Consider the following 15,275-nt stretch of genomic DNA (forward strand, 5'->3'; position numbering starts at 1 on the left):
TAACTGGGACCGCCATTTTTACTCTATAGCGACATTTTTTATTATTATAATAATTGTTTGCACCACTTAAATTACCATAAGATAAATCAGCCTTAATAATAATTTAATCATAATAATATATTTTACAGTCATGTACGTACATAGATAGATTAGAGTAAGTATAATAGGTACCTATACTAGCTTGGTAAAAGTTAAAAGTATACTGGGTATGTTTTTTATTCAGTAATTCGGATATAATTGACACAACAAATGTAAGCCTCAAATTAGTCAAGGATGCATCCACGCACCTACATACCTTATTTATAAATCATAACTAAACAAGGAGTTGCTATAAAACGTATCATTTATTAATATAGTAGGTCCTGTTCATTCATATCATACCCCTAAACTATGTTTAGTCTACGTTACATAATAAGAGGGATTAGGTGTGGAGATTTATAAATAAGGCTTACACAGGCACATATTAAATAAATAAGAAGTTCATTATTGTTTCTTAAAATGGCGATCCCAGTTATCATCCTTACCTCTTCGCTATTATTTATTCAGCATAGAACTGTCGAGATGCCGCGCCTGAGATAGATATGTACAATAGCACTATGCTTCAATTGCTTCCAAATTAGACTTTCAATAAATAACAAACAATAAAATATGAGAGATACAAAATCGAGACCCACTATACAGACAATATCAGTAACCTAACGTCTTTTAAAGCGTACAAAATTATACTTAAAAGTTTACTTGCAGTAGAGTATTTTATACAGTTTACAAAAATACTTGGTCGTTTGTGTGTAGATAGATAGTCTGAAGGCTAACAGAAGGGTGTAGTGAGCTACCGTATATCAGTGAGTATGAAACCGTATTGTTTATAAACACTAGTGTTTTATTGCCTATTTATTTAATAGCGATCAGCGATGCCACGATTATCTATATCACCCATGTTGAGTAAGACACGGGCTATTATAATATCGTATTATTTATGGACACAGATGCTGTAAGTACATGTTTACACTTTTTATGTTTAATTTTATTGAAACACGCTGCTATATGAATTTTCCCTTATTCTGCTTACAGGATTCAAGCCGTATTATTTTCTGTTATGTCACAAAATGCGACTAGACGAAGATATTTACAAAAGCATGTTCCTTAATGAGATTAGCTGTAATCGCCGAAATTACATCCTACACATACCTACGCCACATCGCGAGCAGTAGGTACCTACTAAAGTAATTAGTTCAATTCCGTGTAAAAGCGCCGTGAACAACCAAGTTATCTATAGGCAACGCTGCAAACCCGTTAAACTATCAATAAAATTATCTTTACACAGTCCATCACAACTCAAGAAGATTAATTAATATATAAACTTAATAGCGTCTGGATATGAAGTATTATTATTGCTATTGTTCGGCACTGCACTAATATAGTGACACGGACACGCCTGGGGCCGAGTCCGCTATCACGTCGCGATATACGTTGATTAGATACATCCTAGTGCGTGCTTACATTATATCTACCACCATCCGGACGCCACACCGCCGCCGCGGTCAGTACTGAGCTTCAATAAACACTTAACAGTCTCCGCAATGCGATCTCTTACACATAACGAAACTATCGCAAATAACTACGAACAATATACACCGGTCCGTCGCCTCCACACTACGAGGCGCGTCAGGAGCGCGAGCATCAAGCTACACTTGTTAACAATTCGAATGCATAAAGAGCAAGGCATAGTTTGCAGAGACCCGCCCGCCCGTCTCATCACCGATTCAGGGCATCTACGGAACCAACAGCAAAAGGTGCCTTCGGCCCTGAAGCAATGACCAGACGCGCGAGCAAACTCTATATAATTTACTTCTACTTACTTAACTAACCATTCTCGCCGACGTTACGTCGACAGAATACAATATCATAAGAAGGACCGGACAGGGCTGCGTTCCGTCGAGCCACCCCGTCCGGTGTATCTCCGTTCAGTAGCCGAGTATGTGTGTATAAAATAGATAATTTCCTAGGCACGACTGTAGAGTCAGGTGGGTCATTCGGCGCGCGGCGGGAAAAGGCCGGGCGCCGCGGCGCGCTAGAGCAGTTCTCGACGTCTCGCCGTGGCGGAGGACGAGGGGGTGGGGGCGGAGGCCGAGGGGGTGGAGCCGAGGGGCGGGGGCGCCTCGCTCGGCGAAGGCGGGGTCGGCGCTTGCGGCGCGGCTCCCTTGCTGCGAGCCTGCAGAAGGAAATTTACTTCAACTAGCGGCTCCACAAAAGAGTTTTTATAGCTTTGTCAGAACCATCATCAAATTCAGCATTGGGATCAAGACATCACCTTTGACCGTCGTTTCCTAACCGAGGCGGGGTCAGCTGTGGTCCGCGGGGTCTCGCTGTCCGGGGCCGGCTCGGGGGTCGCCAGCGGTGCCACCGGAGGTATCGGCGGAGGTTCAGCGCCTAACCTCGTCGCCAACGCTGTCAGCAAGTCTTCAACGCGACCCAACTGGAAACAACCGATTCCGGGTAAGTTCAAGCTCTCGAAGACTGTACCTTCATCATTCTAAGTTTCATATCTTTGGAGGTAAGATACCTTTTGTTGAAGCCGTTGCACTTCAGTCCTGACGTCTTTCCTGAGCTCAGCTAGAGCGGCGTCGTGTGAGTAGTGGGCCTGGACGGCGAGTGGGGATAGCGCCAGCGGAGGCGCCGGGGCCGGGACCGGTAGTGACGCTGGTGGTAGCACGGCCGCCGGGGGACACGTGCGTTTGTCTTCCAGCTCCTCTTCTATGGTGTCTTGGCGCCCTGTTGAGCCTCCACTGCCGCCTAAAGCACTCGCTGAGCGGCCTTTGGCAAAGGTCTGTAAGAAAATGTTGATAGTGAAAATTGGCTAATGGGATAAGTAATACACGACGATGATAAGAGACTGTCAGGCTTAATCCGAATGGATTTAATAATTGCGTAATCTTACCTTTAGGGAATGTGAAGCAGTGACGGTAGTTGTACTAGTGGGAGTTGTAGAGGTGACTGCGGGAGCTGCTGCCGTGGTGGTGGCCGGGGCGGGAGACGGGCGGTCCCGCGCACTCAGACTTCTCATGAAGGGCGCCCTTTGCGCTTCCCCTCCGGAGTCCAAAGATCCTCCAGCCAGAAGCCGCCCCCATTTGCCTCTTCCCGCATTGCCTGTCACAGCTGTCCCTGAGGTGACAACTGGGGTTGAGGTAGTCGAAGCAGGGGGGGATGTAGTCACTGGCTCCCCCTTTTCAGGGTCCCCCGGGGCTCGTAAAGGTGGCGGTGGCGCCGCAGCAACGCTCCTTTCTCGACGGAATCGTGAGAAGATTTTCCGCACTAAATGGTCTTGCGCTTGCTCTAATTGGGGCTCTCGTTTTCTCCGCTCCATCAGCTCTCTTTCCCGGCGCACGTCTGCTACCTGATGCAAATGAAATAAAAGTTAATTTTAAACGATAAATACAATTAAAACAATAGAGACATAGCATCAGAAGAAAGAGCATTCAAGACAAGTACTAAGAAAAGGTATTGTGTCGTTACTGAATCTTAGATCATTGGTGATAATATAAAGATGATTTTTATTACAATACCTTTCTAAAGATGAGTCTATGCCTCAAATTGTAGGTGAGCGTGAGATTCCTCGCAAAACTATTGGCGAAAGCTTGATAGAAGTCTAGCACTTCTAGCAATCGATCCCGCTTGATAGTGTGGAGATCACAGTATGTCAGGGCTCTGACATTGGCAGCAGATTGACCCACTGCACTGTCCTTCCAAAATGAATCACCAAAAACATCTCCTTTGCCTGCAAAATATTAAAATCCATAAGTCATCAAGCGACTTCCTAAATGACGCATCAAAGTCAGCTTCATCAAGAAAGATACGCACCTAAAATCGCTACCACCTCATCGTCTTGAATAACTTCCAAACTGCCTGTCACGATGAAGCATAAAGAGTCTATAGACTCTCCAGTGTGATATAGCAAATCCCCTGGCGCTGAGTGGGACATTTGGAAGTGCATTGCAAGAGCTCTTAGACAGCCGTCCGATGCCAACCGGAATGCTGGATGTTCGTTAAAGACCTTCCGATTCAGGTGCACGCAGATATCTGCCTTCATATCTTTTGGACAGTAATTCAGTACCTGCGGAAAAAGTTCATCAGCATCCTCTAATTTTAAATCTAATAGCAGATGTGTAAAAGCATACCTTGTCTGTATCGAGCCCTTTGGTCATTGCCCAAGTGGATACCACATAGTCCATGACTCGCTCACTCAATGCTTTCGGAACCTCATGGAGTTTCATAAACTCTCTGACATTATTGAGCATGTCGTGGTATTTAGCTGTTGCTGACGTCATCTGCTGGATGATGGTAGTCACGTGTCCGAAAATAGTTGCGTACAACAGCGCTGCAAAATAGCTCATTCGTTTAGTTTACTGAAGTTAAATTAAAAACACAGAATAAAAAAAGTATACCAAATCCGTGTTACAAGACTTACAAGGTGTAGTCTAGCATACCAATACCACACATAATGACACACACAGTATGATCGTTGATGCAGTTCTTCCTGTGGTTTGTAAAAATATTGTGACTTTTAACATGACTCAACCACACGTGACATTTTTATAAATGGTAGCAACACTTCGTGGGCTTGCACTTCAGGAAGTAAGGAAGAACCAAAATAAATAATATACAAAAGAAACGAAAGCAATTAGTAACAGATCCTTAGGAAAAAAATAATAATAGAAATATATTTATCAATTAAAAAGAAGATACGTCGCATCCGCATGTTCAATGAGTGCACACAAAACACACGTTGTGACAAATTAACAATACATAAATAAGTGAATGACGAATAATAATGGCCAGTAAATTAAACGAGAACAAAATGAACATAACAAAACAGAACACAGTGAAAACAAACGGCAAACATCAAGGAGTGCTATAAGGAATACGGCCCCAGCAGCAGGGCTTGGCACTACCGTGGCCATCCGGTACCAAGAGCAATTTGTGCTGAAGGTCCGTATTATCTTTAAATAGTTAAGACCACAGTAGTGCCAGCATATCTGCGCGGGGGTCGCTTGTGCTCCGGCAAATAACAGAAGTAGTCTGCACCTGCTACAATCATCATGCAGATGGTGAAGATCTTCTCGTTATCGGTCTCGGCGGCGACGTTGCCGAAGCCCACGGAGGTCATGCACGTCATCGTGAAGTACAGAGCCGTCACGTACATGGTCTTGCGAGAGGGCCCGTTCACCAGCTCGGGCCCGTCTGACTCGTTAGACCACACGTAAGAGTAAGGACTCTGCGTCACATTCGCCAGCTTCCATAGCCACGAGTACTGAAGCCCAGAGTCTGCGTCCGACCGGCCTATCGAGTACCACACGCAGGCCAGCCAGTGGGCTACAAGCATGTAAAAGCAGAGGAGCAGGATCAACATCGCGGCTCCGTATTCTAAGTAGCGATCCAGCTTTCGCACCACACGACCCAGCCGTAGCAGACGGACTACTTTTAATGCGCTGAATAGCGATCCGATGCCCTGCAATAGCAAGCACATTGTAAACATTGGTCAACACACGAATAAACACTCGCACATATAGAATACTTACGTCTTCGTCGTGGTCAAAAGCATTGAATACGTCGTAGGGTAAACATGATAGTAAGTCAATCAAGAACCATGACTTGAAGTAGTTTTTCCTTATGACTTTCGGATCGCTGACTACTTCTCCCCCTGGCCCCACAAATGTTGTGTGGAAATTGAGGACGATGTCGATGAAGAAGACAACGTCTACTATTGAGTCTATCACCAGCAGGGAAACATCTTCACTGGTCTTGTTCTTGAAGGCAACATTGTACGGGACCATGATGGCTGTGTAGAACGTGAGGCAGAGGATAATCCAGTCCCAGATCGCTTTGAACGCGCAGTAATGTAGCAGAATGTGTGGCGGGGTTTTCGGCGCTTCTTGTCGATACTGCGGCAGTATGTCACCCGACAGTGACATCACCTGTCGGGTATAACAATTCCAAAGTAGCTAAGGCGTGCAATCGTCATAATAAAAACATCAATTTCAATATCCACAATTTCACAAACAACAGTGCTGTGCAAGGTCTCAAAATATAATTTAGCGGGGTCCAACTTTTAGCAAATTAGCAGTGGTGGATATTCTCAAAATGTCCAATGGTTTCAAACGCGGAAGGAAGTATAGTATCAGAACGAGATATTGTTACTGTGCCTGTTTTTACATTGAAAGTTACAAGAGAAAGAGAGAGGGAGAGAAAGAGATAGAGACAGGCTGTCAGCGTGCTAGAGCTAGGGGACTAGTGAAGTGTGCGAGCGTACATGCGGCGGCGCGGTACTGACATGCGCGAGATGGCTGGCGCGTTGGGGTTCCTTGAGTGCGGGAAGAGCAGATACCAGTACCGATCGAGATCGCGTCACCGACCGAGCGAGCTTCGCGAACTTGGATAAACCTGCAAACAACAAACATTTCTAACATAGACAACTTTCCAAACAGCCAGTTGGCAACAATTTGATCGAAAAAGTTTCCTTGCCAAAGATGCACGTGGAAACAAAAGGCTCGGAAGCGAGAGGCACTAAATGAATATTTCAGTAGCTCGAAAGTAGCGTGCAGCGCCCTGCCTTCTGCAGTCTGATTCTGACTGCTTTTACCGTTATTTTTAACACCTGCTATCCTTTGAAGTTCGCTTTCTTTTGGTAGAGAAGTGTTTAATCTGAATAAGTAAACTGGATTGCTTACCGCCTTTTGGATCGTCGGCATCTATGGGGTGTTTCAGCGCCGTGATGTCCCGGAATGTCAGTAGGAACAAAACTACCAGCTCCCTCTCGTTCCTGATCGGAGCCACTTGCACCAAGAGCCATAGCGGGGTATCTGCGTTCATAGATATTAAAAATTTCAATAATACATTTTATTAAACTACTCCGTATTGAAAAGGCAAGATTCACACCAAACATCATAAATCGATTCTGTACTTATTGGCGCCCAAGCTGGGACATGCAACCATAATAGCCACGTTTTATTAGACCGCGGATATTTTACCCGAAATAGAAAGGTCGTTGAGCTCGCCTCGAGTTTTGCGCAGAAGGTGGAATAAATTATATAAACATGTAAGCTACCGAAAGGTTGCACTCCTATTTCAGGCGCCAATACATGCAATGCACACTTCGATATAATCTAACCTAAGCACTGAATCAGAGCTTTGTAAAGTGAACCAGGGTTCAAACACACTCGTGAAGGGTCACCTTAGTATCTACCTACACAAGGGCTGAGTCGTCAGCCAACCCTAGTGACTACTCACTACACTAGCATCTATTGGTCAGGAGGGGCCAAATATAGGGTATCATTATTTACGATATGTCATGTTCGATGTCAATCTCTGGTAACGGTTTCCGTAGCATTCTAGAACAAAGTGGTCGATCAGGATTTATTTCAGCATGCTGCTATGTGGATAAACATTTGTCATTGAAGTATGATAAAATTATCTTTATCTGTATCTAATGTAGGGTCGCAATCGAGTTGATTACTTCAGACATGCGTCCTTGACGTAGCCGAGCGAGGGTTGGCAGGAAGTAATCAGTTCACGGCGGACAAGTCACGTGACCGCCCCCGCCCGATACCTCGGCCTTGGAGCCGGCTCAGCCACCATTTACAGCAAATTGCATTATACTAAAAAGAAAAATACTGCATAGATATCCGTTAAAGTATCGTGCACATACAGGGTTATGGGAATTCGTGTCGGCCACCGCAATAAAATAAAACGGCGTGAGGTGAGTTAATTTGCAGCTCGGACCACCGCTCGGCCGCCGTGCCACATTTTATCATTTTTAATCCAGAATTCTATTCAACATGGCGTGCGATAATTGAATCTTGCAGGCTACTGAATTACACAGACAAAGCGTACGTATTAGTCGGATGACGTCAGCCTCCAAAAAGCGAATAAATTTATTATTCCATGCTGCCAATGAACAGAGAAGGCGAAAGATGAACAAGAATATTTTCATTTGCACAGAGACTGGATGTTGCATGTTTTATGCGGGAGGGCGAGAAAGAATGCCGGCTAAGTGGCCGAATAATGGCAATAAGCTGACCATCCATTACAAAGGGTGCGTAATTGGCCTGATGAAACGCCAAATATTTCAGTGGGAGCTAAACATACGCGACGCTGCATTAATGCCCAGTATTAACATAAAAATATAGGTATTCCTACCATTACTTGACTTATAGTCGCTTATAATGCAAAATGTCATTGTAACATTATGCGATCCATAATCTTATGCTCGGAAATTCAACAATGGAAGGTTTATCTATTGGAGTATAAAACTTATCCCAAAATACCATGCTAAGTAGTTCAACCAATTAATACGACACATCTGACAAAATGTAAAGGTCAGAAATTGTTTAAATTAATCATGTCGGGGTCACCAAAACTTACGGTTCTTCTTGTAGAGCAGGATCTCGAGCTGGTCCGCCAGGTGGTGGTCCAGGGCGCGCTCCACTCGCTCCGCCGTCGTGGCGTCCGTCAGCTCCCCGTGCATCCAGGTGCATCTGGTGGTTCAATTGTTTGTGACAGGACAACGGTTAATACTGGGCTGGAAATATTGTGTGAGGAAGCGGTAAAATGGTTTATTATAAGATTTTCTAAAGTTTATTTGTTTATTTTTGCGTGTTCGCCACAGAATGTTAATGCTAGTAATCTTTGGTTAATCGGATCGGATGTTTCGTTTTACTGTGGAATGGTTAGAATTACAATTAGTTCTATGTAGAGTTTTGGATATTCAGAACTTCAACAATGTACCTAATGGAGGTTGGCGCCCGACTTGGGACATAATACAATTAACCTTTGATAGGTATATTTGCCTTCGGCTCTTATTGATTTCCTAGAAGTTAGCTCAATAGGAAAAAGGTTAATGATTTATTCAGAATCAATTAGCTTGTTTTGTTATAGTGTTGCCTACCTACTGATTTTCATTCATTTGTTTAGGTTAGTTCTGCTTGACTATGTGTCCAGTTGGGCAAAAAACTTTACTGTCTTATTTACAATTTTGGTTTGTTTCCAAATGCTGAAACACGAAGACTCATTGCGTGGTCTACGTACATCAACATTTATTTGATGGCTTTATACGTTTGGCGCCCAAACTAGGGACATAAAGAAGTGGAACTGAAACAATCCAAACCTTTGCCAGCAATAATAAAAGAACACGGTGGACTTAATTTTAGGGTTATAAAGGGTCTTCTGGAAAACCTTAATCAGAATTAAACCTGAACAAATAAAAATAATAATCACGAAATGTTTAAAAAAAGTTTGTTTATGAGTGAAAAAAGACGTAGGCGTAAGTTACTTTGAAAGTTGACGTAATCGTCTTTTTAGCTAAACAATCGGGAACATAACGATTCATCCACATTCGATCGACTCACAATGTTTCTAATGACCACATTTATTTAGTTTGTGGGCCTAACGTTCTTTGGACCAACTGTTCAAGTCTCAATCGACCGTGAAAGAACCGTTTCAGAATAACAATCAGTGTACCTACACGATGCGTCATCCGGCCTTCTTAAAGCTATTAGTATGTACAATATATATTCACCTGCAAGACTTCTGCATGACCTCCGCACGGTTGTAGCCACTCATCTTGCAGAAGGCCTCGTTGCAATAGACGATCGGGTAGTCTACAATCTGAGCGTTCGCCAGCAAAAAGCTGCTGTCTGCTGCAAGAAACACCCATGTAGAGTTCCATTTGGAGCCCAAGAAGAGTTCACAGATTACAGATAGATAGGAAAGAGATAGACAGGAGATGGGAGAGATAGAAGCGGAAAAGGAGAGAGTTATAAGCGGAAATTAATTCGCTGTGTACTAGGTACCTGTTTGTAGTGTATAAACATAATTCAGAATATTTGAACTTGTGTTTAGTTACTGTAATAATGAATTGAGCTTTAAATATATGATTACCAGCAGCCGTACCATGGCACAATAGCAATTAGAAGCAGTAGCATTTTTAACAAACCCGCAGCGATCATTGCTATTATACCTACCTATCTATTATGGTAATGCTAGGACATATGAAACCTACGGTAGCAATTCTTTTTTTTAAACTAGATGGTTTTACATAAATATGATTTCATTAATTTACCAAGCCAAATTCAAGGCTCTAAGGATTTTACCATGACATTCGACCTATAATGTTACACTAAAGGAGAGAAGCTTTACGGTTGCCGTTATACCTACATAAATTCTAGGTTCTATAAAGGGATGTGAAAGAATTTAAAATGTTCAAACCAGGTACTATCATGAAATACGATCGGTGGGATATACTCGTAACTCTAGCGGATATAAAATTTTACGTGGCGCTACCGCTGCCTATCTGTGGGTACATACCTACGTACGCCATTTTTGTTCAAGCCGTCAGGTTTTAACTTGAAACGTAAACACGTAGACCCTATCTTTTAACGTGTCAGAAAATAAATGGTAGCGCAAAATTGGTGGCACAATGGCAAGAGTCAGTTTTAAAATACTAGGCAAGATTGATATAAAATACGTTTGAAGCTCAATTAATTATAATTTACAGAGATTGTGACTGTAATCAGATTGAAACCGTATTTCTATGATGAGAGAATATATGAAAGTGGAAATTACTACTACCTATGCGGTACTTTACGACTCTCGACAGATCGATAAACTGTGGCACTCAGGTTAAAACAACGAAGGGTCTTATTATAAGCCTTGCTTTTACCACCTTATAATAATATTTAATTACCTGAATAAACCATGGAGTTACAAAAGAGGGTGTATTAAAAATTCAAGGGAAATAACCCGTTCCCCGATTCAGAAGGTATTCGTGGAAAGCGGGTCAAACGGGTACCAATGGGACATTACACATAACATCATTTTTTATGACCTTAACGAAATGCTTAATCATAGCGGTAACGTTAAGCGGGGTTTAGGGTTAATATTATATGAAAATCTTCCAGAAATACGCTTGTCACACGTTACGCCCGTGAATAAATTCGAGTTCTGTATATTTTCAACGCTAGTTAATCCCCGATCCAGCTTTAAAAACGGCTACAAAATAAATACATATAATCAACTACTAATAACACTCACACTCATACAACATAACAATACTTATTTGGATTTCCATGTTATAATCTATAGGTATAGGTACTACGGAATAGCTATCATTTTCGCTTTTTATAACAATATCAGTATTCTTTGGAAAACTATGATGAAGGATGAAGGTAAATAGTTATTTATGGCGGTCATTAATAAACACAGCGTATAAAATAAATCGTACTGGAATATACAAAATTTCAATACAAGTAAAATTCTACAGAAGTACCTATAAGTACCTACTAGGTATCTATTATTTTGTATATCTGAATAAGCATGTGTTTCTAAGGTTACACAATCACACGAAACAAAGGAATATCTAATGATTATAATAATGTTGCGGTGACATGGTTGTGTAGGAAAATTGGACACGATTTGGAAGCAAAGTTTGGTAGCTAGCGACCTAGGCAGGCATAATGAAGGTAATTTTATGATAGGGTTCGAACTTCACGGTCAAACTACACTGAGGAAGAAGTTGGAAAAAGAAAAAGTAAATAGGTTATTATCTAGAGTAAGTACTTAAAATTAAAAAGAGTTTATCCGGTGTTGAATCAGTCCAAGAGCAAAGAATCTTAAATCTCAAGTTAAAATCAAGCACTCAGCTCAGGCTTTTCAAGCTAACACTTCAATATTTAAGTCTAAGAGGATACCTTATCCCTTATATCTTTAAGTGGAAAAGGAAGCCTTCAGGACAGAAAATTGTCATAATCCAAACCCCCAACATTTTAAATATCATAACTATATTTATTTTTTTGCGCAGTAATGAATAATTTATTTATTTATTTATTCTTCATTGCACAATATACAAAAGTAATTATACGTACAATCAGGTGGACTTAATGCCAAATAATTGATAGATAAGTTTGATGTTCCGTATACTTAATAGTGCGATCTTCAAAGTGCATAACTTTGGCAATAAAAATCCTCCCAAGTTATACCAAAACCATTCTGTCAAAGGAGAATATATTGCCTAATAGTAGAATATCATTCCAAAGGTTTTGATGGTCATAATTCATAACATGATACAGGTAAATAATACAATCGTGACCGAGGAACATTACAAGGATCGTCAGTGTCGTGACAATGACATACTCACAGTAGATGATCCATAATATCGAAAATTGATCTGCTTTTATTATTGTATTGATAACATTTCAAAAATGAACCTTATCTCCAAGTTTCTTCGCAAGCATCAACCGTCATAAACTGAATTTTTGCAATCTCAACGAGTACCGACCGTTCACAGTTATTTTACCTTATTTACTTCCTCATCATAGTGTGACAATGTTCAACATTTATCATAAAAGTCATAACTATTAAAAATATGCAGCTGAAGATAAAATACTTTGAAAGGTCTCTACAACAAATAAGTTTACAACAAATAAGATTTTGAAAAGGGAGTAAAAGAGAGAATGAACACTAAAACTGACGTTGGCTAGACGAGCATCTGATGATGTTGAAAAGGATGTAAAAGAGAGAGAGACAAAATAGCAATATAAAAGAGGGAGACATAACACTAATACTGACGTTGGCTAGAAGAGCGTCTGATGATGTTCTCGAGGAAGGTGTTCTGAGGGGCCACGAGCCCCCGCCGCCCGCCCGGCATGCCTCCGCCGGTCACCCGCCGCTGACCCACGACATCATCAGCCTCACCTCCGGGAAGCGTCCATTGGCCTGCAAGGGACAGAAGATATCTTAGAGCTGTAGAAGTGTCTAGCATCTGTTGAGATATTTTTTCAGACTTTTGTATTGGTTTGGTGAGGTTGTAAGTCGTCCATCAATGTTGATGAATCCAAGTACCTACCATCCAGCTTGGAAATTGTTGTTTCTTTTTGGCAGTTGTTGTTTAGTATGCGGGTAAATTGTGGTTTCCTTCCTTAATCTCCACTATGCATAAGGCAGATCTTACTAATGACGGTAAGGCTTGCCAAGTAATTACGACACACAATTACACTTCTCCAGGCACTTTCCTCGAGTTATACTAACATGAAACAAATCCTTTTATTCACGCCTACGGAAAACTATCAAGAAGCCGTGTAATTATGTACAGAGCTCAGGTATATAGGTGCTTTGTATAGCTTTATCGGTAGTAGGGGTGCACCTTCATGAATCTTGAATCATGTATCCCACAAGTCACGCTCATCAATGTTTAATCTCGGCCCTTGGTCTACGCTTCTCGCCTAATCTTGAGAGACATCTGAATCCAGACGATTCATTTTACGTAAAGGTCAGTGGAGGTCATCTTGAAGACAAAGTTTGTTTGGGCAAATACTTTTGCAGTGTTGACAAAAAGGTAAAAGTGGCTTGGTAGGTTTACAAAACTTATTTAATTAAAAGTTAACCTGAAGCTAGGTCTTTAAGGAATAGCAGTTTGTGAAAAATTACATCAGGTGACGATGGATAAATAGAACATTGAAATCTACCTACCACTAGGTATCATCTTGTTTTGGGGCAATATTGAAAAGATATCCAATCAAAAGTTAATATATCTTGCAACATAAGTTTGGAAAGCTATACTTTTGATTGGATATCCTTGCACCGGTGCACCCTATGTAACCAAAGATACATTACGATGGGAGAAGCGAAAGAGTTAAGTATCTTAAATGAAATAGATAATACAGAGCCGACGAGCTGTGATTGACGTAGATACAGAACCTCTGTCTTGCCTTGACGGTCCAGCTGTAATCTCATAAACGAACAAGGTGAAGAGTTGTGTCCCCATTTATAAGTTCATTGTTATTGTCAAGGGTCGCAGATATTACATTGATTTCCGATGGTCGCGGATTCTGTTCCATATGCTGAGAAATGAAATATTACAACAGTAATTTAATTACCTACATTCGATTTTAGTTACTTGAAGGTTAAAACCTTCAAAGGAACATAACAATTTAGTTTTGAGTGACCACTTAACTAAAGACCTGAGTTTAGCGAAATCGATTTTTAATAAAACTAAAACACTCGGTCAATTTCCTATCGTCATGTGAACTAATACTGTTAGTTACTACTTCGATGGTAGCTATTGGTTGGACGCCAATCCAGTGCTTCTGTAATCCATTCCAACACAATAAAGAAGAAAAAGCTGACCACAAAGTGCAGACTTGGATGACGACCAAATCTTGATCGTTGTACAAGATACGTTTAGTATAAGAGAAGATTAAATCAAAGCCAGCCTCAGCAGTTGGCCAAATAAATTAGGACTTGAAACGTTTTTTTACTTGTAAATTGACTGTTTTCTTTCAATCATCAAATAACATTGAAGGAAAAGAAGATTTATTCTAAGTATCGTTGCTTACGGTCCGTTATTTGCTACATAATTTTAATTATTAAGTGTAAATAATACGCTAATTCGTTAGACAAACTTCAGTCAGCCAAATCGAATTCGTTATTCCCGTTATTGACGATAAACGGTTATTGTTGTCATTGTGACCTACTTAATGACATAACTCTTTCATTTGTTTCTGAAAGCTCCAGCCCGAGTGTATTTGTTCATTCGATTGGGCCCTAACATCTGCGACGCCAATATCTACCTCATGCTCATTCATATTGAATTCTACAGGTGCATAGTCTATATTGTTTTCATAAATCTCGATATTATTGGGGTTCCTTTCATTACGTACATTGATCGTGGTCGGTTGTTTACGTGTGTGTGGCCCCTGCACAAACACGTCCTGTGACCTGGTCCTTCACAGCCGGGGCGCCGGCATGCCCCCGCGATCGATCGCCACACTCCGGCCGAAGACTTCCACCTGTCCAGCCAGATTCCACTAAGAGTTTAATTGGATTTCGACTGCGTCGCTGCGACGGATCGACATTTGTTTCCTTGTTATGTGATTTAGGAGAGATCCTGTGTTCACCACCACTTGAATATCGCGTTTCGTTGTTTGTGATTGTGGGAGTGGTGGTGCTTATGAGTTTGTTGGCATGTGGGGTGGTGAGGAGGCGGAGTGGAGGTCTGGTTGGTGTAGTTGTCGTGAGATGGAGGCGAGGCGCGGCGCGGTGTTGCCGCTCGGTCGCGCGAGGCACTGCCGCCCCGGCGCGCGCACCCCGCGCCCCGCGCCCCGCCCGCCCGCGCCTGCGCCCAGCACACCGCCCGCCGCAGCCTGCACTACACAGGCCTCCAACAAACACCACGGTGTAAAGAAAACACCCCGCAGTTCGGGGGTGCATCGCCAGATGGCGGTAAT

The 15,275-nt window shown here is 41.9% G+C and overlaps 1 protein-coding gene across 3 annotated transcripts; it reads right to left on the reverse strand.

Annotated features, from left to right (window-relative positions):
- Window positions 1-400: 400 nt before the first annotated feature.
- On the reverse strand, window positions 401-15,125 carry LOC105381796 (potassium voltage-gated channel protein eag). 3 transcript variants are annotated; one of them, XM_038114274.2, is made up of 15 exons: window positions 14,709-15,125; window positions 12,619-12,765; window positions 9,572-9,689; window positions 8,419-8,531; window positions 6,726-6,857; window positions 6,308-6,438; window positions 5,577-5,972; window positions 5,083-5,506; window positions 4,176-4,375; window positions 3,859-4,111; window positions 3,564-3,775; window positions 2,939-3,394; window positions 2,564-2,827; window positions 2,312-2,476; window positions 401-2,212 (listed from the first exon to the last, which is right to left on the reverse strand). In XM_038114274.2, exons 2-15 carry the CDS (start codon window positions 12,695-12,697, stop codon window positions 2,072-2,074), a joined length of 3,084 nt encoding a protein of 1,027 aa, XP_037970202.2. In that variant the 5' UTR covers window positions 12,698-12,765; window positions 14,709-15,125; the 3' UTR covers window positions 401-2,071. The 3 variants fall into 3 exon arrangements, with proteins under 3 accessions (XP_037970202.2, XP_037970204.2, XP_037970201.2); XM_038114276.2 differs by having other exon boundaries at window positions 6,329-6,438; window positions 9,572-9,692; XM_038114273.2 differs by having other exon boundaries at window positions 9,572-9,692.
- Window positions 15,126-15,275: the final 150 nt, after the last annotated feature.

The sequence above is a fragment of the Plutella xylostella genome, chromosome 18 (assembly GCF_932276165.1).
Source record: "Plutella xylostella chromosome 18, ilPluXylo3.1, whole genome shotgun sequence".
Classification (NCBI taxonomy): Eukaryota; Metazoa; Arthropoda; class Insecta; order Lepidoptera; family Plutellidae; genus Plutella; species Plutella xylostella.

Coding starts and splice junctions, on each gene's coding strand:
- LOC105381796 (XM_038114273.2), bottom strand. CDS start 12,697: ATGCCGGGCGGGCGGCGGGGGCTCGTGGCCCCTCAGAACACCTTCCTC. Junction 3,776..3,858: donor TGAGGTGGTAGCGATTTTAG/GTGCGTATCTTT, acceptor AATATTTTGCAG/GCAAAGGAGATGTTTTTGGT. Junction 3,395..3,563: donor ATAGACTCATCTTTAGAAAG/GTATTGTAATAA, acceptor CATTTGCATCAG/GTAGCAGACGTGCGCCGGGA.